Consider the following 24,660-nt stretch of genomic DNA (forward strand, 5'->3'; position numbering starts at 1 on the left):
TTAAATCTTGACGTTTCCACTTGGTCACCTTCCTAATATTCCTATCCAAAAGATCCAGATCCAGATATCATCCACGGAAAGAAATAGATTAAACTAGGGAATTTTTTACTGGGTTGTGAGCTAAGTTTGCATGACTGCGATAATTTGTCGAAATTTAGAGTCTAGATCACCGCTCGTAAACGGCCTCTTTCTGTCAAGTGTCAACTGCCTAGGGGAATTTTCGCCAACTTTCTCCGCTAGGTGAGCTGTAGGGATATGCGCAAACTTTAGTCATATTTATGCGATATGTAGAAAGTATACTCCATGCTACAAATTTTTTCGGCGAAATGTCCGGTTACCACATTGGGTGCATCCAGAAGCACAACCGCTCAGTGAGCGTTCGGTGAGCTCTCGCCAAATCCCCTAGACAAAATTACTGGATGAAACTGCTCATTAAGCTGCTCAGAGTGAGCGCCCGCCATTTTCGTGAGCTTAATTTTCAGTCGCTCACTCAGCCTCACTTTCTGCTCACTCTGAAGTTTTCGCGCGAAATTTAAAAGTTACTTAACATCCCTAGATCAGTAAAATAAATTTGAAATGGTTGCAAGTAGTCTGGAATACCGTTTCGTTGTAAAAAATTTCCTATTTTCTTTTAAAAGTGAAGAAACTTTAATTAACTTTTTAGAAAATAAAACATGGCATTTGAGCAGCAATACAATATTAATGAAATATTATACGCAATTACAGAAACGGAGGATATTAATGCAAGAATAAATAATGGTAAGGTTAAAAGATAAAAGCTCATTGAAATCCGACTATTATATATATAAAAATTATAGCTGTAATATTATGTGCCTTTTATGTATGAGTGAGCAATAAGCGTAATGTCCACACGTCCCGTATATCGCTTAGCGCTCACCAATCGGCTACTTGTGAGCGCTCAGTAAGCGCTCACTGAACAGCTGTGCTTCTGGATGCACCCATTGGCGTAAAGCTGGGAACTAGATTCGGGTTAATCTGGTGATATTTTTTAACAGGTTGCCTGACTGCGTTAGTTAATCTGGATCCATGACCCGACTTGACTCGAGTTACTCGAGACTCGAGTAACTGAACGTAAACGTCTACGGATTGCAAACACTGTAGCCATAAAGCGGAATCTTTTTAAATAGATAGTGATTTATTAAAAGAACTAATTGTTATAAAATGAAAGTTAATGAAACGATATGGACGATTACGTTTCCGTTATTTATTAATACATTAATGTCAGTAATTGCGTATTTTTTAAGTGTACATTTAATTTCAAATTTAAGGGACACTTTTATTAAAGCCAAGCTCTATGGAATTGATTTAAATAAGAAAGATAATAAAAAAATGTAAAGCGCTAATATTAATTAAATTTTCCTTCATTATTAAAATATTTGTGGCTTTGTAATTAATTTATTTTTACAGACCAGAGGCAGTTGGTGTGATTACAGGATGTACTTTTCTTATAACAATGTTCTTTTTTATACCAATCCCATTTACAAACTACATATTTGATAGTTCAAATTTTCCACATCATGAGGTAAATAATCCAGTCTACTTAATTTAATGTTTATTTTTTTTTAATTATTAATATTAACCATTAATATATTTTCTGTTAAAATAATAAAATATTAAATCATTAAAATTTCATGACAAGAAATATTATTATATTATATTTAATGCTACAGTAAACTGTTTTTACAGTTTGTAGAACTTCTAGTTGCTCTGCTTTCAATTTGCTGTATGGTACTCTTGGGATTTGCTGATGATGTTTTGGATCTTCGTTGGCGACATAAATTGGTATTGCCAACTATTGCATCTTTACCACTTTTAATGGTTTACTATGTCAATTTTAACTCAACACTAGTTATAATACCAAAACCATTACGACCTTGGATAGGGTTTTCTATCAATCTATGGATATTTTATTATGTATATATGGGAATGCTGGCAGTATTCTGTACAAACGCAATAAATATACTAGCTGGAATAAATGGCTTGGAAGTTGGTCAAAGTTTAGTAATAGCCATAAGCATATTAATTTTTAATATTGTTGAACTATCAGGAGATCTTTGGAAGGCACATCAATTTTCAATGTACTTTTTGCTTCCATACATAGCAACATCAATTGCATTATTAAAGTTTAATTGGTAAGTTGAAGTTTATTAACTATTACAATGTTTAAACATATCAGCAATTAGCAGGTAGAGGTTTTTTAATTTTATTTTCATTCTCAGATTATGTTAGAACAAACCTAAAGAGCATTTTATTGGCTGTGTTCGTTTATTAACAATAAGTACTAGCATTTCTAATGTGTCCATATAACTCACACACCTTATAAACATTTCAGTACTCCGACTATTTATAATTAATACTTGAATATGGCCATAATAGATCATGCTTCAAATTTTAAATGATTTTTGGTATATATACGATTTAATTTGTATGTGACACATTATCTTCGTTAAACATATGTAATACATTGGAATTCTTTCAGTCATTAAAAGAAATGCATGATTATGAATTAAAAAAAAACAACCTTAAGCTAATTGAAAAAACTCTTGAGCACTATTGAAAACCTAAAATTAGGTTTAGTATACTGTTTCGTATCAAAACTGAATTCTAATACCTGTAATGAATTTTGAAAGATGCGAGATGATGAATGATATTAGTAAACAATTAATGTTGAGGTTAATTTGGCTCAGTGTGCCATCTAATGGTTAAGGGACGTGATCCATTGAGGTCGAGTTTTTTAACATCCAATTATTTTGTAAAATTTTAGAAATATTAACATTTTTATAAGGATTAAACTTATTCGTTGAGATCCACCCTTTAACGGTAAGAAGTCAATTTTTCAAAAGTAAGAAAAACTAGAAATAACAATAATTATATTTTACTCTGTGAAAAAAATTACTAAATTTACTGAAAAAGTAAGTCTTTGCGGCTATGGGCCAGAGTTTAATGAATAATTTGAGCCCTAAAAGAACCTGATATTACTAAAATTGTAAAAGATTTTTTACTAAAACCAATTCAACAAACAAAGAACAGATTTAAAACTTTGTTATTGACGCGAAAGCATAGTAATATATGAGACAAGAACAGGCATATTAGCTATATCAAAAGAAGAAGCTTCACCTGTAAAAAAAAGGCGGCAAGTATACATATAAATCGTCTACCATAAATAATATAGTAAAATAATATATTTCAATCAAAAAAAGTAGTGAAATCCAAATGTTAGGCAAGTATATGTTTCTACTGTGGCAAAAGTTAAAGTATCGAAAAAAAAAATAGTAGCAGATGAAAGTTATTTACCGAGTCCGTTGTACGCAATTGCATTAAATAGCCACATTTTAAGATTATGAGAAGCAATGTTTGTATTTTAAGATAGGGACTTAGGTATGAACATTATAGGCCTGGCAAGTAACTTTTTTGTGCTACTATTTTTTTTCTCGGTATTATAACTTTTGCCAAGGTAAAAATATATACTAGCCTAATATTTGGATTTCACTAAGTGTTTTGATTGGAATATTTTATGTTACTATTTTATTTACGCTAGACGATTTATGTACTTGCCTCCTTTTTATACAGGTGAATATTGTTTTTTGTGGGATTTTAATATTATGAATTAATCATTTTTAAAATTGTTATCAATACATTGCTTTTATTTTTAAGATGAGCATGAGCACAAATACGAGGCTAATCGGACGATAATTTCTTTATTAGATGTACCCTGTAGTTCATATTTTATTAAATTCTAATGAGACTATTTTATTTTGCATATCATTTACTTAGTAAATTAAAATATATACAAAATAGCAGAAAGGACCCATTAACAATTATCAGAATTAACACGATGTTTAAGAAAATAGGAGTGTTTCAACCTTTAAGAAAGAGCAAAAAAAATATGTAACAAAAATATTATTAAATGTGGTAAACAAATATTTATTTCATTTAAATATGTAATTAAAAGATATGCCTAAATACTTTAAATTCCTATCTAAATTACTCAAAATAAAAATTTTATTAGAGTTAAAAAAATTGAGAACTACAAGGTAAATCTAATACAGAAATAATCGTTCGATTAGCCTCGTGTTTAGGCTCATTTTTGTCTTAAAAATAAAAGCAATGTATTGATAACAGTTTAGAAGATGTTTAATTAATAATAACAAAATTAGAATTTTTGATTGATCATTCGAGTATAGGTATATAAGGGTTAGTCATTTTCGGCGGTTTATTGCCCTCTGCTTATTATTTGGGACTCGGTGCTATAACAGGTAAGCCGCGCGACATGGAAAAGTTTTGTTCACTAGCTAACTTAGGCCTATTTCATTTCTTTCGACATTTCGGAACGATTTGATTTCCTAGAGTGTACGCAATACGCATCAAATCGGGTTATTAATCAAAATAGATGGTGATGAACGGAAATTATTAATCATCTAAAATTCGTTGAAGAACATAACTAAAGTATTCAGGTTTCCCAATGAAAATATTTACAATCTATAAAACTCTACGCATATTCAATCAAAACAGGTATTTCAACACAGACCTCTCCATTCGAGTTTACAACGGGTAAAAATGGAATCATTTATAGGGATGGCTCGATACAGATCAAATACAATCAAAACATTACTCTTAACATGGCAGTATAACAAATTTCGTGCAAATAACAGCAGAACTAAAATCAACTTCACGACAGCAAATTAAAGTTTTCCGACAAGCAAAGTATCTAATTTTACATGTACACTGCAGGCCAAAAGTTTAGGACCACTTGGTAAAATTGTCAAAAAGACAGGCTCTTCTTTAAGTGCGTGTAGTTTGGCAACCCTAAGAGGTAGAACAAATTTAAGGATATCGTCGTAAAGCTTTTAAATTCCACGTCCTATTACATTGATTTGACCTGAAAAAATCTAATGGGTGCCTGTGTTAAAGGAGAGGAACATGACAATATTTTTGACGTCTCTTCATTTATGGATATCAAATTTCAATTACTTGCACCGGGTATAGTACTAGTCTTACGAAGTTGAAACTTAAGTATGTGAAAGCTTGAGACTTAAGCTTTCATTTAAGATCAAAAACATATATGAATTCTTATTTGATCCGCAGTTATTTGAAAATTAGTCGAGCAGCGCGCGGCCATCATTTTATCCGCAAAACATTTGCTCGCTAAGCTCTAAGAACAAATGCAGGTCGGTATGAACTATGAGTGCCAAACGGGTACCACTTTCATTTTTTTTTATTTCGATTATTAATAACACTAAGTGTTCCAATTGAATCAATAAAAGTATAAATATGTTAATTGTATTTAAGCTTTCATTGATTTATTTGAAACCGTAGAATAGTAGTTAATCAAATTAAAGAAATGTTAAACGTTGTTCCCCCTTTTGGCACCCATAATTTATACCGACCTGAATTTGTTTTAAGAGCTTAGCGAGCAAATGTTTTGCGGATAAAATGATGGTCGCGCACTGCTCGACTAATTTTCAAATAACTGCGGATCAAATAACAATTCATTATGTTTTTAGTCTTAAATGAAAGCTTAAGTTTCAATTTCGTAAGACTAGTACTATACCTGGTGCAAGTAATTGAAATTTAATATCCATAAATGAAGAGACGTCAAAAATGTTGTCATGTTCCTCTCCTTTAACGGGATCCCTCACGCGTGCTTTGCCGACAGTACAAGTGAATAAACAATTCGTTTAATAAAAGTCAAATGCGAGGCAAATTGCAAAAACGGGCTTCTTTATGACAAGGTGCCAATTTTAACGAGTCAATCGAGATTAAAAAAATTCAAATCGAATGAAGAATAACGCTGTACCAATGTCCCGCGTTCTTGAAGTGGAAATAACCAAAAGTAACCTCTCTTCAAGAATGCGACACAATGGTACAACGTTATTTTTCAACTAATTTGAGTGTTTTTAAGTTCGTTTGACTCGTTAGGACTGGCACATTGTCCTACAAACTCCCGATTGTTCAATTTGCTTCGCATTTGAATATTATTAAACTAATTGTTTATCGACAGTTCAAGTCAATAAATAATTAGTTTAATAAAATTCAAATGCGAAGCAAATTGAACAATCTGACGTTTGTAAGACAATGTGCCAGTCCTAAAGAGTCAATCGAACTTAGAAACACTCAAATTAGTTGAAAAATAACGCTGTACCATTGTGCCGCGTTCTTGAAAAGAGGTTACTTTTGGTTATTTCCACTTCAAGAACGCGGGACAGTGATACAGCATTATTCTTCATCCGATTTGAGTTTTTTTAAGCTCGATTGACTCGTTAGAATCGGCACCTTGTCATAAAGAAGCCCGTTTTTGCAATTTGCTTCGCATTTGAATTTTATTAAACTAATTGTTTACTGACCTGTACTGTCGGTAAAGCACGCGTGAGGGATCCCGTTAACGGGATCCCTCAAGCCCTCTGTAGCCATCATTACGGAACGAAAAACGAGGGACAATTGTCCAGCGTTATTTTTCGACCGATTTTAATGATTTTGGGCTTGTTGGAACCGTTAGGACTCGCAGCTTATCATAAAAAAACCTTATTTGCCAAAAAATGAAAAGAAAATCAAATTGTTTAAAAATTCGCATTAATAATATTTAATCGCAAAACAAATCGAAAAATCGGGCTTCTTTATGACGAGGTGCCAGACCTAACGATTCCAACAAGCCGAAAAACATTGAAATCGGTTGAGAAATAGAGCCATGCCATTGTCCCGCATTTCTGAGGTGGACGAAAACCAAAAATTTTTAGGAAGAAAGCTAGGCTTCCACCCCTCTCGCGGCTCACGCTAACGTGTTCCCCCACTCCAGCATCGAAACGTACTGCGAAGCTTTTCTCATATTTACGCTATTCCCCTGTCTGTAGCTATACACATATAAATACTGCTAAAATAATGTTGAGAACATTTCATTTCGCCGATATAATGAAATTGCTCAAAATGCAATTATCATTTTGAAATAAAATTGTAGAAAAGGAGATTTCGTAATGCTTGAAATATAGGGCATACGGCGAAACGCGGGACAATGGTACAGTCGTATTTTTCAACAGAATTTGATGAGACTAGTAATAATTAAAGCCATTCTTCATGTAGATTGTCCTAAAGAGCTGGCATTTTCGATAAAGCTTATAGTTTTTCAGCTATGAACGTTTGAAGTTGCACGGCGCACAAATACATATTTCTTCTCTCGCGTAGATCAACTGTTGCGCACGTCCATCTTCAATCGTTCATAACTAGAAAACTATAAGCTTTATCGAAAGTGCGAGCTCTTTAGGACAATCTACATGAAGAATGGCTTTAATTATTACTAGTCTCATCAAATTCTATTGAGAAATACGCCTGTACCATTGTCCCGCGTTTCGCCATATGCCTTATATTTCAAGCATTACGAAATCTCCTTTTCTACAATTTTATTTCAAAATGATAAATGCATTTTTAGCAATTTCATTCTATCGGCGAAATTAAATGTTCGCAACATTATTTTAGCGGTATTTATATATGTATAGCTACAGATAGGGGAATAGTGTAAATATGAGAGGAAAGTTTCGCAGTAAGTTTCGATGCTGGAGTGGGGGAACACGTTAGCGTGAGCCGCGAGAGAGGTGGAAGGCTAGCTTCCTTCCTAAAAATTTTGGTTTTCATTCACCTCAGAATCGCGGGACAATGGTACGGCTCTATTTTTCAACCGATTTCAATGTTTTTGGGCTTGTTGGAATCGTTAGGTCTGGCACATTGTCCAACAAATGCCCGATTGTTCAATTTGCTTCGCAATTGAATTTTATTAAACTAATTGTTTATTGACTTGAATTGTCGATAAAGTAGGCGTGAGGGATCCCGGCGAGTCGAACGCCTGACTTCAGCGGGGGAACTCCTCTATATAAATTTTCAGCCGTTGGCAGCTGTCATTAATTAACAATATTCCTCTCACTGGAATCACATGTCGATCTCCTTATCGATAATTATAGACTTTCATATTTGTCACGGTAACTAATTAGAGCCCGGTAATCAAACATGGCACTCACCGCCAACTATTTTCTAAAAAATTCACCCAGTCCACCCACAGTAGGTGATCCTCAGCCAAAGCTCTCGAAAGAAAGAGAAATAGAAGCTTCCCGGCTCAACATCTTGCCCCTGTTTCGGTCTCTCCTCTCACCCCACTCCTGACAATCAAATCATGTCAATCGGTCGTCATCGATCATGTCTGATTGGCAATCATTTAGACCCCAACCCATATGAATTCACAGACCTATATTTCTGGGGCCGATCCGGTTATATTTATGACAAAACTTATTAACAAATTGTTTGTTAATAATAAAAAATATTTTACATGTGGCTAACAAAATTAGTCGACTTAAATATGAAACTCTTGGGTTTTATTTGCTTGATGCGCAGATCAGCGGCGCACTACATCTCGACTCTAAGTAAGACGTACCCAGCGTTGCAGCTCGGCCTTGGCACTACTAGGTTGCGATACCAATCCTCTGTCTCGCTCTCTCGAGTCGCCGTTGATGAGATGAGCCAGACGAAAACAGCCAATGCTTTGGTTTGCCTCTGTGATTGTCAAACGATAGTTTTGACGTTTCTCAAGCAGTTAGGTGATTCTCCTCGTTTATACAGGCTTTCAGCCTTATTACTGGAGCGATGAGAATGTCAGCTCTAGATTTTCGACAGCCGTTATCAATTTTGGCGGATGATTTTCGGCAGCCCTCTCCTTCTCTACGATATCAGATCTCTTTCCTTCCCTCCCTTCCGGCTGTGACCGACTCCAGGTTCCCTCCACCAAACGGTTGAACTCGGATTATGATAGGACAGGTATTAGTCTATTATCGGGTTATATTTTTACTTTGCCATATTGCGGTGTTGGTGCGGTTCCTTGAGACCATTGGCTTAATATCTACGAATTTACACCTTTTGTAACGAAAAATGTTACAGTATGTAAGTATATTCTTTGTAGTAAATATTTGCTTAATAGAAAAAGATTAAAATTTATAAAACAAATAAGAATATATTTATAAGACACCGTTTTTTAAAAGGATAAATAGGCATGTAATGTGAACCTACTAAACTCTGTAAATAAATAATTTTGTATTAGTAAATGTAATTTCACCAATGTTCTTAATTTTTTGCGGTGTACTAAATTAAAAAAATGAAGAAAATCTCGTCATTAGTTGCGTAGAATACGATAATTTTTAAAAGAAGTTAAAGTATAACGCGCGCGACTGATGCTGACTACGCACAATGGCCACGCGAGAGGCTTCCTCCACCACCTTTCAAACTCGTGCGACGCTAGTTATACGAAAACGCGTTATAATCTGTATTGGTAAACAAATATGGAAAGACTAATGTTGGAATTTATTAAGGTATAGGAAAGAGTAAAGTATATACATCAATGCAGATTTCCTGTGAATTTCATTAATAACTACTGATAAACAAAAACACAATGTCAATCGAAAAAAAGAAAATTATTTTTGCTCCGGAGTATCATAAATTAATTTTTGACCATTCAAAATTAATAGAAAATTTCAAGGAATCGAATGATATATGTTTTGATTGGTATAAAAAATTATTAGTCATTTAAAAATCACTTGTTATCCCAGATAACATTTTGTGTGCAGATTGGCAGCAGATTGCTAACAGAAATGCTCAAATTTTGTTGTCAGATTGCTATCAACTATAGAAACATTTGACTTGGTATTTGCCGTCAGAACCGGCACATACTAGCCTTCTAGCAGAATGACGCCAAAAACAAAACGGAATCTATACACAACCTGAGCGCAGATTTATAGCAGATTTGCGACAGAGTCTGCAGTACAGTCTCTGAAGGCAGATTAAAAACAAAAACAAAGCAGGATTTGTTACTCTATGTACGCTCTTTAAAATGTTACCCAATAAAACCAAAAATGTTGAATCAACGTAATTTCTTAACGCGTTATCTATAGTTGAAACAACGTGCCCTATGTCGCCAAAATCCACGTTTCTATCAACGGTTGATTTAACGTTTACACAACGGTTAATTTAACGTTTCTGTCCGCTTGAAAAAATTTTAGGATGAATAAATTGAATCGCGTGAATAATTTAACACTTAAATTTGCATTAAAATCACAAAATATTATAAGTTATCATTATACAATCAATTTTTACTAAAAAAAAAAAAGAAAAAATATTAGGAGATGGCAGGACGCGAACCTGCGTGCAGCAGGTTTTTCCTCCTACACGTAATCTATATGAATTAATTGTCTTATATTGATTTCTATCAATCATCGAATCTTACACACTATAATAATCTGCATCCTAGAAGCACAGCGGACGATCCTTCGAGTCTCCTTTCTCCTGGAATTGGCTACCAATCGTAAAATAGCTGAAAGAATTTCTAACATGGCGCGCACCTTAACCACTAAGCTACGTTAGCATATGATATATCGTTACAATTTTGATGAATATGCAACTGTTATTGAAAATCACCTTACATTATTTTTTATTTCGAATTAAATCCTAAAAATCTTTGTTGTTAAATATTTTTATAAATTACAATTTTTTAATCATTTGAATAAATATTACTAAAAACAATATTTGAACTGTTTCCTTGACATAATTTCAGTTCACGAAGAAAACGTTGTGCTAACATCATTTAATCGTTGCATCTATAGAAAAAATCAATATTTAAAATACATTAGAAAGATTCCATCAATTCTACCGTTTCATATTAGTTGTGGAGAAAAACGTTGCTTCATCAACGGAAGTTAAACGTTATTTCTCTTGGAGAATACAATGTACGTTTAAAAAATGTTAGAAAGATGCCTTGTTTTCAACCGTTTCGAATTGGTTATGGGTAAATACGTTGTTCCCTCAACGTCAATTAAACGTTATTTCTTCTGGATATTTATCATTATATGTTTAAAAATTTTCAGATATTATAATTAATACAATTTTAAACGATGTACCACCTAGTGGCTTTAACGTTGTTCTAAAAGACGGCGTCATGTTTATCGTTCTGCGCATGCGTCAAACAGCGTAAGACATTTAAGTTCAGGTACGCAGAGTCTGCTGCGTTTCTGCTGCAGATATGCTGCAGGCTCTGACACAGGTTCTGTTGCGTTTTAGGTGCTAATCTGCCACAGGCTCTGCCAGAGAAAGCGATATCATATTGTTGTTAATCTGTTAGCAGAAACTGACAAGTCAGGTTCTGTTTCCAATATGGTGTCATTTTGTTGACTGGATTTTGTAGCAGAATTTCGTTTACTTTTGCACAATCGGATAAGGCTATCTGGGATACTGCATGATTTTCTAACCTATTTTAAAATTATTTACTGGTTGAAAATCCCCTTTATTTTTACGGTATGTCATAGCATAACTCTTCATGAAGAGAATGAAACCTCCAAACAGCCCTCTACAATACATCTGCAATGGAGAAATTAAATTTCAATAGAAGACATTTTTTAGCAACAAATGCATTAATTCAGTAAATAAAAGAGATTGAATAAAGAAATTTATACCACACTTAAAGGAAATAGAAGCCTTCATTTTAAGCTGCATTAGCGTTCATTTGAAAAAAAACTTATTAGTTATTTAACATTGACAAAACAGCCTAAATTGGTGCTTTTGATTTTTTTACTACAAAACTAATAGATGTATTTTAACGTAAGTGATCTTGTTTTGTAGGTGTTTGCAGTGTTTATAACTGTATATTTTTTATTCTTTCCCAACTGTAAAATGATTTTAGAAATATAAGCCCAAAAAATCTGTTTTTTGTAGTTTCTTTCATTTCTTAACACTAAACGTAACAAGTTGGGTTAAATGACCCTTTTTAAATGTAAACACACGTGTATAAAAAATCCTCGGTACGTTTAATGTTAAACAGATTTGCCCATGTACAAACTGACCGCAAACTTTTTTCCCATTAGCATGACGCCCGTCCAAAAATTATCCCCTCATAAAATGCCAACTTACAATATTTTTAAGAAAAGAAATAATTTTCATGGACTAAATAAATGGATTGTGTATTTTGTAAAAGCACACTATTAACGTAATATAATAGTAAATCCTTTTGAAGGAGATGCTTTACATCTATGATATATATACCAAATTAGTAAAAGTTGCCTTACCGTAGAATAAAACAATCAACTTAGTTTCTTATGAGTATGGCCGTTTCAGTCATACTACCATAAATACACCAAGCGTTTCTACAATAAACGTATACCTCCTATATTTGATGGACAATGCTTTCTAATATGTAATTTCTGAATAAATACCAATGTGACAATATGCCACGTGTGACAACTCGCCCTGATTTACTTTACATTTTGAAAAATGCTTCTTGATTGTTGTTTTAATTTAATTAATATTTTATTGCAGCAAAGATTTTCAATATATCATTAAAATCTCTAGCTCAAATTATTTTAAAAATCATTCTAATTAACGAAACCAATTTAACTTTATAATTTTTTTTATTTAGGTATCCATCAAGGGTATTTGTCGGTGATACATTTTGTTATTTCTCGGGAATGACATTTGCGGTCGTTGGAATTATTGGCCATTTCAGTAAAACAACTTTGCTCTTTTTTATTCCACAAATATTTAACTTTATATATAGTATGCCACAGCTCCTCCACTTAGTTCCATGTCCAAGGCATAGATTACCAAAGTAAGTTGTCAATTTTTTTGTAAATACTTGAATTAGTTTTAAATAGCTATTCCTTGTTTCAGGTATAACAGTACAACTGACAAACTTGACTTAAGCGTTACAGTGTTTAATAAACGTGATCTGAATATGCTTGGTAAGCTTTTTAATCCTTATTTTAGAATGATCATGGAAATAATGAATCCAATTATTTTTCAATTTTATTAAAAATATTTCATTAGGTAAATTCATAATGCAGATTTTTGCATTTTTTAAAATCATCAGATTAGAAGAAGATAATGAAATGATTATGTGTAACAATTTAACTTTAATTAATCTTGTATTAATTATCATGGGGCCTACAAAAGAATCTACTCTTACATATATTCTGATATTAATTCAGGTAAAAATTTATTTTATAAAACTTTAATATATTGATGATTTAACATAATAATTTTTATTAGGTATACTGTAGTCTTTTGGCTTTCGTCATTCGCTACCCCTTAGCGTCATTATTTTATGATGTGTGATAAATTGTTTGTCTTGATTTATAAAATTATTATTTATAATTATATAAATATGTTATTCAATTCGGATATTAGTTACGAATTGTAATATACGAACTATGCACATGAATGCGATCAAAATTCTATATTCTGTCAAAAATGTAACATAAACTTCACAATAAACCTAAGACAGAAACCATCTTTATTATTAAAGGAGATGTATTCCCTATATCACCTATACAGAGCAAAAATATGTCAACGATACTTGGTTATTTGTAGACTAATTTAAAAATTTTTCTGCATGTTTGTGATATCAGGAATTGTTTCTTCTAGTAAAATAGTCAGACTTTTAAAAAAATGTGTTTATTATAAAGAAATTATTTTAAAAATTTGTTCGTTTTAAAAAAATATGAGGATTATACTAGAAAAGGAATATTTCACATCATTAAAATACTGTAATAACTTTGAAATATAACTAGTAGCGCTTACAATGCCTTTCGACTTTTGCTTTGTAATGCTAGTAAAAAGGAAAGAGCATATTCTGGAGATAATTTACGAACTATATTAATGAAGAAAATCTTTTAAAATACTTGAAATATGAACTTTTTTAAGGCAAGCAAACACTTGTTTAACTACGCTTTAGCCTAATAAAGCTTATTTTTGTAGAAATGAAAAAAATAAAACAATGAAAATTGTAAACTATTATATCTTATTTTCTATCAATTTCCTTTAAAGTTACGTTGTATTGGTTTAAAGCAGGATATAATGAATTGTTTGAGAACACAAACAAGTAAATACACATAAAATATAGAGAGATTTTTTAATTAAGGGGTTAGGCCACTCTAGAGCAAGAAAATATCTATATATTTACGGATTTTTTTTAACGAAAAAATGAAACAAATCAAAAGTTTAAAAATGGTTCCTTATTATGACATTAATGAACTATAAGACATAATTTATTCAAAGCCAAAAATATAATAATAATGACATTAGAGCACTTCTTTGACGTGTTTTAGTTGCAGAGGTACACGGGCGGAAACGCTGTGCATACAATTATTGACCTAGAACAAAAACTAAACTATTTTTCGATTATAGTATATAAGACGAGCTACCCGTACAGCACAGTAGGCTCATTCATATTTCAGATCGAAATATTGCATTGTTAATTTTACATAACGTTTCATTTTCTACATTTCAGAAATATTCCATTGGACTGTTTAATAAACCTTACAAAATATGTGACTATATGATCCCTCAGAAATATACCATATTAGTTACGTCAAATGTCGATCGCAGTGCTCTATATGCGGTTACGGTATAAAAAGTAACCAGTTTAATTCGTCGATTGCGTCCATGGCGTCAATAGTTTTTATTCGTTTATCATATATTATGAAAATTATGGAGGAACCAATTTTGTTTATCCTAAATCTATTTCAAGTAAGCTGTAAAAGAATTAGCTTATGGTTTTTAAATTAATCATTTTATTATTTGGATATTGATTAAAGAATAATCTACTCTGAAAAATGTAAGTACTATATTATAAATATTCTTAACAATTAGAGCAAGTCTCAACATTAATTATGGTCATCCCGCACAGCAATTTTCGTTAAATGTATTTTTCATGGACATTATTTTGTTACATTTAAATATTCCAAGAACAAATCGATACAAAGCTGTAATATTTCCCAGCAAACCGCGTTATGTAACATATCTGTATATGTTACATTACGAGCATAAGCAATAATGTTACATGTAATATAACATGAACATTTAATGTTATATGTTGGTAATGGCTCTATGTTAGCTAAATTACATAGCTCTGATATGTATCGGATACAGCGTACTGTTATATTATTGTAATGTAACATTTATGTATTTGTTATATAACTTTCTGTTCATTCGTTACGTAACATAGATGGTGTTATGTCCTGAATTGTGTTGTAAACTCAGGAACAGTTTTTGTTGTGGGCTCCAGTGTCCGCTGCCTACCAGCTGGTAGTAGTTGTAGGAAATTCGATGGAGGATTCTTGTATTGAGGGATAACACTTATTTGAGCAGACTTCAATGATTTTTAATGGTTTTTTTTATTTATTAACCGTAACAAATATAAGAGAGTCTTCCAAGACTGTTCTAGTTGAAGGTACAATTAGCACTACTTTAAGAGCTAATCGAATTAGTCGACGCCGGGTCCTGGATCGTGATCCAGGGAGATGGCTAAGCCAATCAAAACATTTTTAAAATGAATTTATCCTATCTTTGACCAATAAGAATTAAAGCATTTTAGAGTGAGTGGGAGGTATAATTCTCTCACGGACTTACAGTCGCACGATGCAAGATGCAAACGTAGGCAAAGATAAGGTCCCGGCGACGATGGCTGCAGATTCTGGCATATGGGATTACAGTCAACTATCTTATTTCTTTTAATAAAATAATTTTAGTTTTTCGGAATTGATTGGTTAGGGACGTAACACTTCCCTCCTTAAAGATAGATCGTCCTCGATCGTTTGTTTAAGATGTTAATCCCATAAGCCACAATGCTGCAGTCCATAACTTAATTCTAGAATGATTACATGGTTTGATTATAATGTATTGGTATGTCGATTTGTGTCGAGTAACTTAATAGTTATTAAGCTTACATATAGTAGGCTAGAAGCGAAGACTCGCTTTGGTTTGCTTACATTTATACAAAATGTTTATGATGCGCTTAAATTTGTAATCTAGGGTATAGGTCTTGAGAAATAGGTGGGTTAAGGTGAGGACGTTCATGACGAGGAATTGGTTGAGATTGGTCTTCCCGAATTAAATTATAGGATTCGTTGCTTCGTCTCGGTTCGACGGAGGGGGAAGTTGGAGAAGTGTATATTATATTTCCCCGAACGTTTTCCGCAAGATTTTCCTCGTCGTTTCTAGCTCTTCTTGATTTGAAATATACCACAAAATTAGCTAAAGAGTCCCATTTGGCGGCGAGTAACCAAATACTCCAACCCACTACTGAATGGATAGCGTAGCCGTTGATAAGTGTACTTCAATGCAAACTTTATAGTCATAACTATCGAAAAGATCCCTAGTAGCGCAGCGCTATAAGTCCCAAATGAGTGTATAAAATTGAAGAACTTGTCCCACGATTTTTGTACTTGACTCTGGAGTGTTGCTTCATCTAACAGGCTATTAATTCATAAGTTATGATTACCGTCATTATGCCCTGTAGCTTCGCTAGAGATAGTGTGAATTATGGCGGGCTTTTCCATTGGAAACATAATGTTTTCATGAAGTTTTTGAATATCTTGATTGGAATAGATTCCGCACGGGGCTAAATTGTGAGGCGACTCATATGTGAATTTTGGAGAAGGTGATGCAGTTAGTTTCGAAGGAGGAATTGCTCTACTGACCTGCGGCGTAAATTCAAGCCACGTGTTATTGATTAAGTAAGTAGGCGCGAGGATTTTATTGCATTCGGTGTGATCTCCATTTTGTACTAGTATTTTTGTTATGGGGGTCATAAAATAACTGTCATTGCCCTTAAAAACTGGTAATTGATTATAGCATTCGACGGTTTCTCGTAAGTTTACTTCCACCGGTAAACATTTGATTTCGCGAATAGTGTCTCCGGTTCTAATAGATGTATATCCAAATTTGCCCATGTATAAATATGCGAAATAAGCAGGGTCCTGATATTGATAGCCTAATTGAGTTTTAAGAAGTTCATTCTTAATTTTACATTGTTCTAACATCAGTAAATTGTATAATTTAGCAATTTGGTTTCTCATCTTTTTCTCGATATAGACTATCTTGGAATTTACGTATGATAGGATATCCATATCTCGTGCAGCTAATGAGGTTTTTCTGGAGAAAAATTTCCCATCTTTATCGTCGATTATAAATAAAGTGGGATGTTCAGTTTTCTGAATTTTGTACTCACACACCATCTGATAGGTGCTGACAGCTAAGGCGAAGGAAGTGTCATCTATAGCTACTGAATAGATTTCTTGACCCAATTTTTCTAAAGTATCTCCTTTGATATTTTCCGCGGGACCCTCATAGAGTACATTATAATAGGAGAACTTACATTGATCGGGTTAATTACTTCCCAATATGTATTACCACCTTCTGTATCCAGGCAGTGACCTTCGAGATAGATGCAACGAACTCCAGAGCGCAGTATGATTTGATTCGACAATAAATTAATCTGAGCATGATATTCTAATATCGTGAATTTAATTACTCCGGTGACGATGACGTTATTCCAAGACCCACAGTAATCCGAATATCTTTCGCCTTGGCAAGTGCCTTCGTTAGTTATAGATCCAGCGAACGTCACGGCACGAGAAGTAGTTCCGTTAATTGGTATTTGGTTGAAAATAATGTTTTTCCCGTTATATATGTTGGTATGAAATATTTTTAGACAAGCTTCGCGAGAGGTATCCTCTATATATTCCACGAGTTCTAAATTTACCATAGAAATATGGGAGTGCATTCCACAATGATAAATTAATCTTTTTTCTTCGATTTTGCATTGTTTGACAGGTATCGAATGGAAATTTTGGGACTGTAGGAGTTGGATTTTAGTTTGGGTGACTTTGGGTTTCGGAATAGGTTCGACACATTCTTCTAATTCTATTGCATTGAAATTACTTATTTCCGTAATTGGCGTTCCACAGTCGAAGGCGATGAAACCTGAGCATGATCTTATCGCACACAGCGTCAGCGTGACGAGAACTGCGTTGTACATTGTTATCTGAAAATGTCATGCTACTTAGTAAAGGCTAACTTAACTCTATCGCAATGAACGATTTTTTTCTTATTCCCAGATATTTCTAATTCTAAATTATTACATTCAGGAATGACTCTAGTTGTGAGATAAGGTTCCTTATAATTATCATCCAGTTTTCCATGCTTGATATTGTTTGTAAGGTAGACGTGCTGTCCCGGTTCGAATACGACGGGGTTTACTTTTTTGTCATACCTTTCTTTCGATTTTAATTTAGACCTCTCGAGGCGCGTACGAGCGCCGTTTAGCATTTCAAGATAACGGTTTTTTCGATTTTGCGTATACTCGTCCACTGTAATTGCATTATCCAAGGAAGGAAATTTGGAAGGGATTCGTGCAGGTTTACCAAAGGCTAACTCAATGGGAGTATATCCAGTGGCTTCGTGCTTACTGGTATTGTAATTGAACACGGCAGTGGTTATCCACTTGTCCCAGTCTTTCCTGTTGGTGTAGCTCTTGAGGTAGTCAACCAATACTTGGTGACTCCTTTCGAGACATCCGTTTGATTGAGGGTGAAAGGCCGTGGTCCTGATTTGTTCAATTTGCAAGGATTTTGTCATGCTTTTCATGATTTTCCCTACAAAATTTGTACCTTGATCGGTTAGGATAATCTTTGGGCAGCCAAACTTGAGGATTAAATGTTCCAATACTGCGTTGGCTATATCGTCAGCGGTAGCTCTGGATAGAGGAATGGCGAGGCTGTATTTGGTTAATGGGTCTTGCATAGTTAGTATATATCGATCCCACAAAAAACAAGCTTCGCTTGTAAAAAATGGACGGCAAGTACATAAGTCGTATCTAGCATGATTAATATATAATAATATAAAATATTTTAATTAAAAAAAATAGTGAAATCCAAATGTTAGGCAAGTATAAATTTTTACCATGGCGAAAATTGAAATTTGGAAAAAAGTAAATAGCAATACAAAAATTACTTGCCGGGCCCGTTGTGTGCAGTCGTATTAAATAGCCACATTTATAACTTACGAGAAGCAAAGCTTATATAGCAAGATAACGACTTACACATGGATATTACGGGCCCGGCAAGTAATTTTTGTATTGCTATTTACTTTTTTCCAAATTTCAATTTTCGCCATGGTAAAAATTTATACTTGCCTAACATTTGGTTTCACTATTTTTTTTAATTAAAATATTTTATATTATTATATATTAATCATGCTAGGTACGACTTATGTACTTGCCGTCCATTTTTTACAAGCGAAGCTTGTTTTTTGTGGGATCTTATAACGTTTTGTAAGAATATAGGAATTAAAACTAAAAAATTGTTTTAACTAATTCAATCTTACAAAACATTTTCCAATGTTGTGATCGTTCCATAATGTAACGCTTCAATTCGAGATATTAATTTATTAATCTAATAAGTAAAATACAAAATATTACAATGATGAGTTCTTATCATAATTACACTTTTAGATGCATTTAACATAGGATTCAATGACTGTTTGAATTATATTTTCAACATCTTATAACCAAAATCACCTTAAAGCCTCTCGCTTTCAAAAATTTATTTCTAAATTTACCTTTAAATCCACCTTTTTCTTAGTTATTGCTCTCACTATCACCTTTGCATTATGGCTCTTTCCCTGATAAACTAGTGACATTTATATATTCTTTTCATTAATATAAACTGTAAAATATGTACCAGTTAATGTAATGGAAGCCTATGATTTTTAGGTATACTGCTTTCAGTTTCCTGAAGTTACACATCGTATGCTCTATTACATGTGAAATATTGAAACCCTGCATTACTTTTATATTTACACATCTACATGATTTTATTATAATTTTCATCAACTATGTGATTTCTAATTCCAAAGTTGTATGCCCAAAATCACCTGCAAGTTTTTCCCTCTCAAGGATTTTCTTATGAATTGACTCATTTTTCCACCTTTTTCTTAGCTGTCACTCTCAATATCAACTTTGCATTATGGCACTTTTTCCATCACATTAATGCCATTTATATTTTCCTTTCATTAATATACACTAGGAAATACACCAACTCCTGCGATGGATGCCTCTCTTCTTTAGATATATAGTTTTCAGCTTCCTAAATTTATTCACCGTATGCCCCCATCACATGTTAAATATTGCAATCATGAATTCTTTTCATATTTACAGATCTACATGATTTTGTTATAATTTTCATCAAGTATGTGATTTTTAATTCCAAAATTGTATACCCAAAATCATCTACAAGCCCTTCACTTTTAAGGATTTGGTTAGAAATTCATCTCTTTTTCTTAACTGTTACTCCCAATATCAACTATGAATCAGGGCTCTTTTTCAAGCAAAATAGTGCCATTTGTATTTTCTTTTCATCAATATAAACTCGAAAATACACAAATTAATGCAATGGAAGCCTCTATTTTAGATATACTGCTTTCATTTTCCCAAATTTATTCACTGTATGTTCTATCCTTATAACATTTCCTGTGCCAGAGTCCTCAGATGTTCGTTTCGCTAATTTCTATACACTGTTGAAACTGGTCGGACTTCTGGTGCTACAAAATGGAGTAGAAACCATTAATTTTTGGACTGACTTTCAATTGAGAATAAACATTGCATTTTTTCATCCATACCAATGACCAGTATACTGCCTTTGGCCTAGAATACTAGCATAGGTAACAGAGGAAAACAATTAATAGTTATTAACTCAATTTTTCAGAATTTCATCCAATGAGTCTCATCCTTAAATTATGGCTGAGCAATTGATGACGTTTTTCTGAATATTGGCTTATTCTTACTTTGCCAATCTTTCCATGCTTTCATCTTTGCCTGTTTCAAGTACCAGAATACAGGAGTGAAAAGCCCAGTTGTTGATTCAACTCCAATTGTCAGTATGTGAGCGAACCTTCTTCCTTGGATTTTTAACTCTATTGTACCAAATGTATTTATGTCAACGCAAAAGTATTACCATTTGCTATAAGACACTTCCACAGTGACTGTAAAATACTAAATGATAACACTATGAGTAAGCCTGAAATCAAATTCATCATTTAACAATCTTAATCTTCAAAGAAAATAAATATTTGAAGCAACATGAAGCATCTCAGTTACTTACCAGTATTTGATTTTGCCCCATCTCCATTTTCTTTATTGCTTGTTGACCTAACTTCTGTAATATTTGGTTGTCTTCGCATCTTTTGTAAACATCTACTATCGTATAATTTGTTCAAATCCAAATACTGGTTAACTTGTATTTTACGTAAATGAAGATTCTTTGGAATGTTTCATATCTTTAAAATAAGCATTGCCATAATTTAATCTGAAATATTTGTTCGTATATATATGATATAACCTATCGGATAGTTACAATCAATATCAGTTTAAAGAAAACAAAAAGCAAAACCTGCATTTGATTAATGATTTCAATACCTGAAAGTTTAGCATATGATTACCTTAACAATTTCTTTCAATTAATATCCTCCTGATAATGACCGATGCACATTAATGTTGAAAGTATAGTTCTCATAGGCACAGAGTTGTAAATATTAATCTTATTTAATCCAGTCAGCTCTATCCTCATCAATGAATATGAAAATGTTCTGTCTTAATTTAATCTGAAAAAGAAATACCACAAAGTACCACAAAGTATACTACATCCTGTATTGTAAAATATATTGTTATACTTATCTAATTCGCGAATCCTTCAGTCACTGTTAATTGAATTATTTGTGATTGTAGAAATTAACAGATGCAATATCGCAACACGATGAATAACCTCACATTACAATTTACACAGTTCAATATAGTCGCCGAATTGACAGTTCACAACCATATAGTTTGATCGTAGAGTATATTATGTTGGAAGCGTTGTGAAAATGACGTCATTTTTCTTAGCGACCAACTTCAGCCCGAGACATACATACATTTTGACTGGAGAAGATTATGAAGAAGAATCTTATTTTGGATATATATATAGCTAACTGAGTATGATGTCTTTGGAGTGCGTGAACCGATTTTGATGTTCTTGGGCTCAAATAAACGCTTATTCCAAACTATTTCAAGAAAAGCTTTACTGAAATCATGGCAGTGTATCTTTTACGGAGAAAAATCGATTTAAAAATTGAGACGGCCAATCTTGCTGTATAAGATACAGTAGTGCCTCGATGGCGGCATAGGCATGACTTTTTCTACGTTTATGTACTTACCGTGGAGACACTACCGTGTCTCTTGATAGGATTGCTTACTGAGCTAGTTTCGAGACAATTGCAATGAGCTCGGCCATAGGGAATCTCTCATTAAAGATATTTAATTTTTCAGGTTATTAAAAAATGAATAAATTAAATGTCAATCTGAAATAATATAAGTTAATGAAAATGACATAGAAATGTTTACAACAAAATTATATGATTCCCTCAAATTTCTCGTTTTAATTTAATTCGTAATTATTCACTTCAAATAATTGTATATCTTAAACAAGACATCTTTCACTGTTTCAAGAACATATTCTTAAACTCCATAATTGTTAGGCAAAGGTATATTTACCTTTGATTTAAATAAGAAAATAAATTTAATGAGATATTCATATTTTTTACTATAAAAACGTAAATTCTAATAAATGAAAACATCTAAATATAGCATAAAATATATTTATTTTAAAACCTTTTCCTTTATATTTATCAAATTAATTTCTGTAATAAATATATCTTACTATAAATATATACTTTTTCTTTTTAAAGGGTAAGGTTATTAAAAACAAATATATTGTATATACTTCCATATTCATTTTCTTTCATTATAGCTAATTTATATTAATATAGATATAGGGGAAAGTAGTCGAATATCGATCAAGCGGCTAATATTGATCACTTAATTTTACAAAATAGGATTGAGCTATATGATAATCCTGATAGAGTGAATTAATAACGCAGAAGCTTTATAGTAATAAAGGTTTTGGATGACTTTGTCGAAAAGTCGGGCGTTCCTAACGAAAGCAAATTTATGTACGATTTTCTTATAAGAGTTATACTTCATTGTATGAGGCGTGCACTTGTGTGTGTGGCAAATGAGTCCATTATAAAATTATTGCCATAGATTAAGCTACGTCGTAATTTAAGGTAAGTTTTACACTTTTCATTAAAGTAGACAATTTTTATATTGGTGATTATAAATGAGCTTGATCATTTACGTACATACGCGGATTATTTCGATCGCGTTGATCGATATTAACCGCCTTTGATCAATGTTAGTCATTAGATTTACTACTTTCTTTATACTTTCAACAAAGCCGTCAGCAATATAACAATAAAAAATAAAAGAGACTTATTTAAGAAGACAGAAAATGACATTTGTCTAAAATATAAAAAAAATAGGTAGGGATGATCTATGGTAGCGATTTAAGTCATGTGGAGCATAGGTCCATCCTATCAGGAATGCCAGATTCCAGCTATTCGCAACCAAAATGAAGTTAGCCGTTAGTCAGTCACACTATCGAGAATTTGAGCTAAAGGGATACACACACAGCGGTGCCTTTTCAGCATAGGTGTGATTTGGACTTCGGAAGACTTCGGCTTTAAAGGAAGAGCGACTACCGCTAACACATTTTCACGTGTCATCCGTGTGAAGTGATGCTGCGTTTACCCAAAAACTCGATGGAAATCAAAATCCTTTTCTTAAATTAGTTTTTAATTTTTATAAAATGCTTATATGTAGCCATTAATTAATTAGAGTTCGTAATAAATACAAAAAATGCGTTCTTATTATAACAAATAATGTGAATTGAGGTATAATAAACTCAATGTTTTTATACTATCCTGCAACAAATGCATTTTTTATTTATTATAGAGTCCAATAAATTAATGACTATTAAATAAAAATCTCTTATAATGAAAAAAAAAAAAAAATTTTAACTCCGTCAAGACTCGAACCTGAGCCCGTGGCGTGACAAAATGGCCACCTTACCGTCTGCGTTACAGCGCTCAATTGGTGTACCAAAAGCAAAACAGCCTTTTAAAGAGCGACTACAATTCTTCATTAACTCGTCACAAACGATCAAGAATCAGCTGTAATAATAAATACATTTATTTCCACAGCATCATTACACTAAATTTATTATGGCTTTAATATGAAGCACACACATTTTGCATGAAGATACGATATTTTAAGGGTATCCATGCAGTACTCTAGATACAAAACTATAAATTCGTATGCTCAAGTATCATAAATTATTCGATTACACGTAACATATATTAAAATATTACTTAATAAATCTATGACAATGGAGTATATGAATAGTTTTGTATTTAGAGTACATACTGCATGGATACCCTTAAAGTATCGTATCTTCATGGAAAATGTTTTGTACAATACACACATAAAACGAGCAAAGACACAGATGTTATGATCGATGTATCTCCGTGCTCTTAATACACCTTAGGAATGGTAGAGGTCTCTGATGCACGACGCGTGAAGTCGAATTATCGGGTTGGATCGGTCACGTGACGAAGGATTCGGGAATGTTCGCGAGGGGTGGGCCGCCGAGTGGACTAATAGATCGAGTCACTTGTCGTCTAGTTTTTCGATAGAAAGGACTGTGTCAGGGATCTCGATCCATAACCTACCAAGACCATCGTACCATACCAATTGTTTTATTAAAGGTTTCAAAAATAAAGGAATTAAGAAACAGAACGATTGCGAAATTAATACACATAACATTTTGGTGCCTCCTGTGAGGTTGTCAAGGACTTGTGAACCATTTCAAAGTTAATTAAGGGGTAAGTCTTTGGATCAGATTAACTTATAAA

The 24,660-nt window shown here is 32.9% G+C and overlaps 1 protein-coding gene across 1 annotated transcript; it reads left to right on the plus strand.

The window, feature by feature from the left end:
• The first annotated feature begins 1,062 nt into the window (after positions 1 to 1,062).
• Alg7 (Alg7 dolichyl-phosphate N-acetylglucosaminephosphotransferase) lies at positions 1,063 to 13,810 on the plus strand. Its single transcript, XM_066727044.1, has 7 exons — positions 1,063 to 1,352; positions 1,429 to 1,543; positions 1,708 to 2,153; positions 12,455 to 12,643; positions 12,706 to 12,776; positions 12,862 to 13,022; positions 13,084 to 13,810. The coding sequence occupies exons 1-7, from the start codon at positions 1,183 to 1,185 to the stop codon at positions 13,147 to 13,149; spliced, it is 1,218 nt and encodes a 405-aa protein (XP_066583141.1). The 5' UTR covers positions 1,063 to 1,182; the 3' UTR covers positions 13,150 to 13,810.
• The last annotated feature ends 10,850 nt before the right edge of the window (positions 13,811 to 24,660 follow it).

Source organism: Prorops nasuta, unplaced genomic scaffold, assembly GCF_024137725.1.
Source record: "Prorops nasuta isolate Cenicafe-Biocafe unplaced genomic scaffold, Cenicafe_Pnas_1.2 PNAS00005, whole genome shotgun sequence".
NCBI classification, from domain to species: Eukaryota; Metazoa; Arthropoda; class Insecta; order Hymenoptera; family Bethylidae; genus Prorops; species Prorops nasuta.

Bases quoted from the DNA above. Each gene is read 5' to 3' on its own strand.
- Alg7 (XM_066727044.1), top strand. From the start codon at position 1,183: ATGAAAGTTAATGAAACGATATGGACGATTACGTTTCCGTTATTTATT. The intron at 1,544-1,707 runs GTAAATAATCCA...CTGTTTTTACAG, and splicing joins CAAATTTTCCACATCATGAG to TTTGTAGAACTTCTAGTTGC. The intron at 12,644-12,705 runs GTAAGTTGTCAA...TCCTTGTTTCAG, and splicing joins CCAAGGCATAGATTACCAAA to GTATAACAGTACAACTGACA.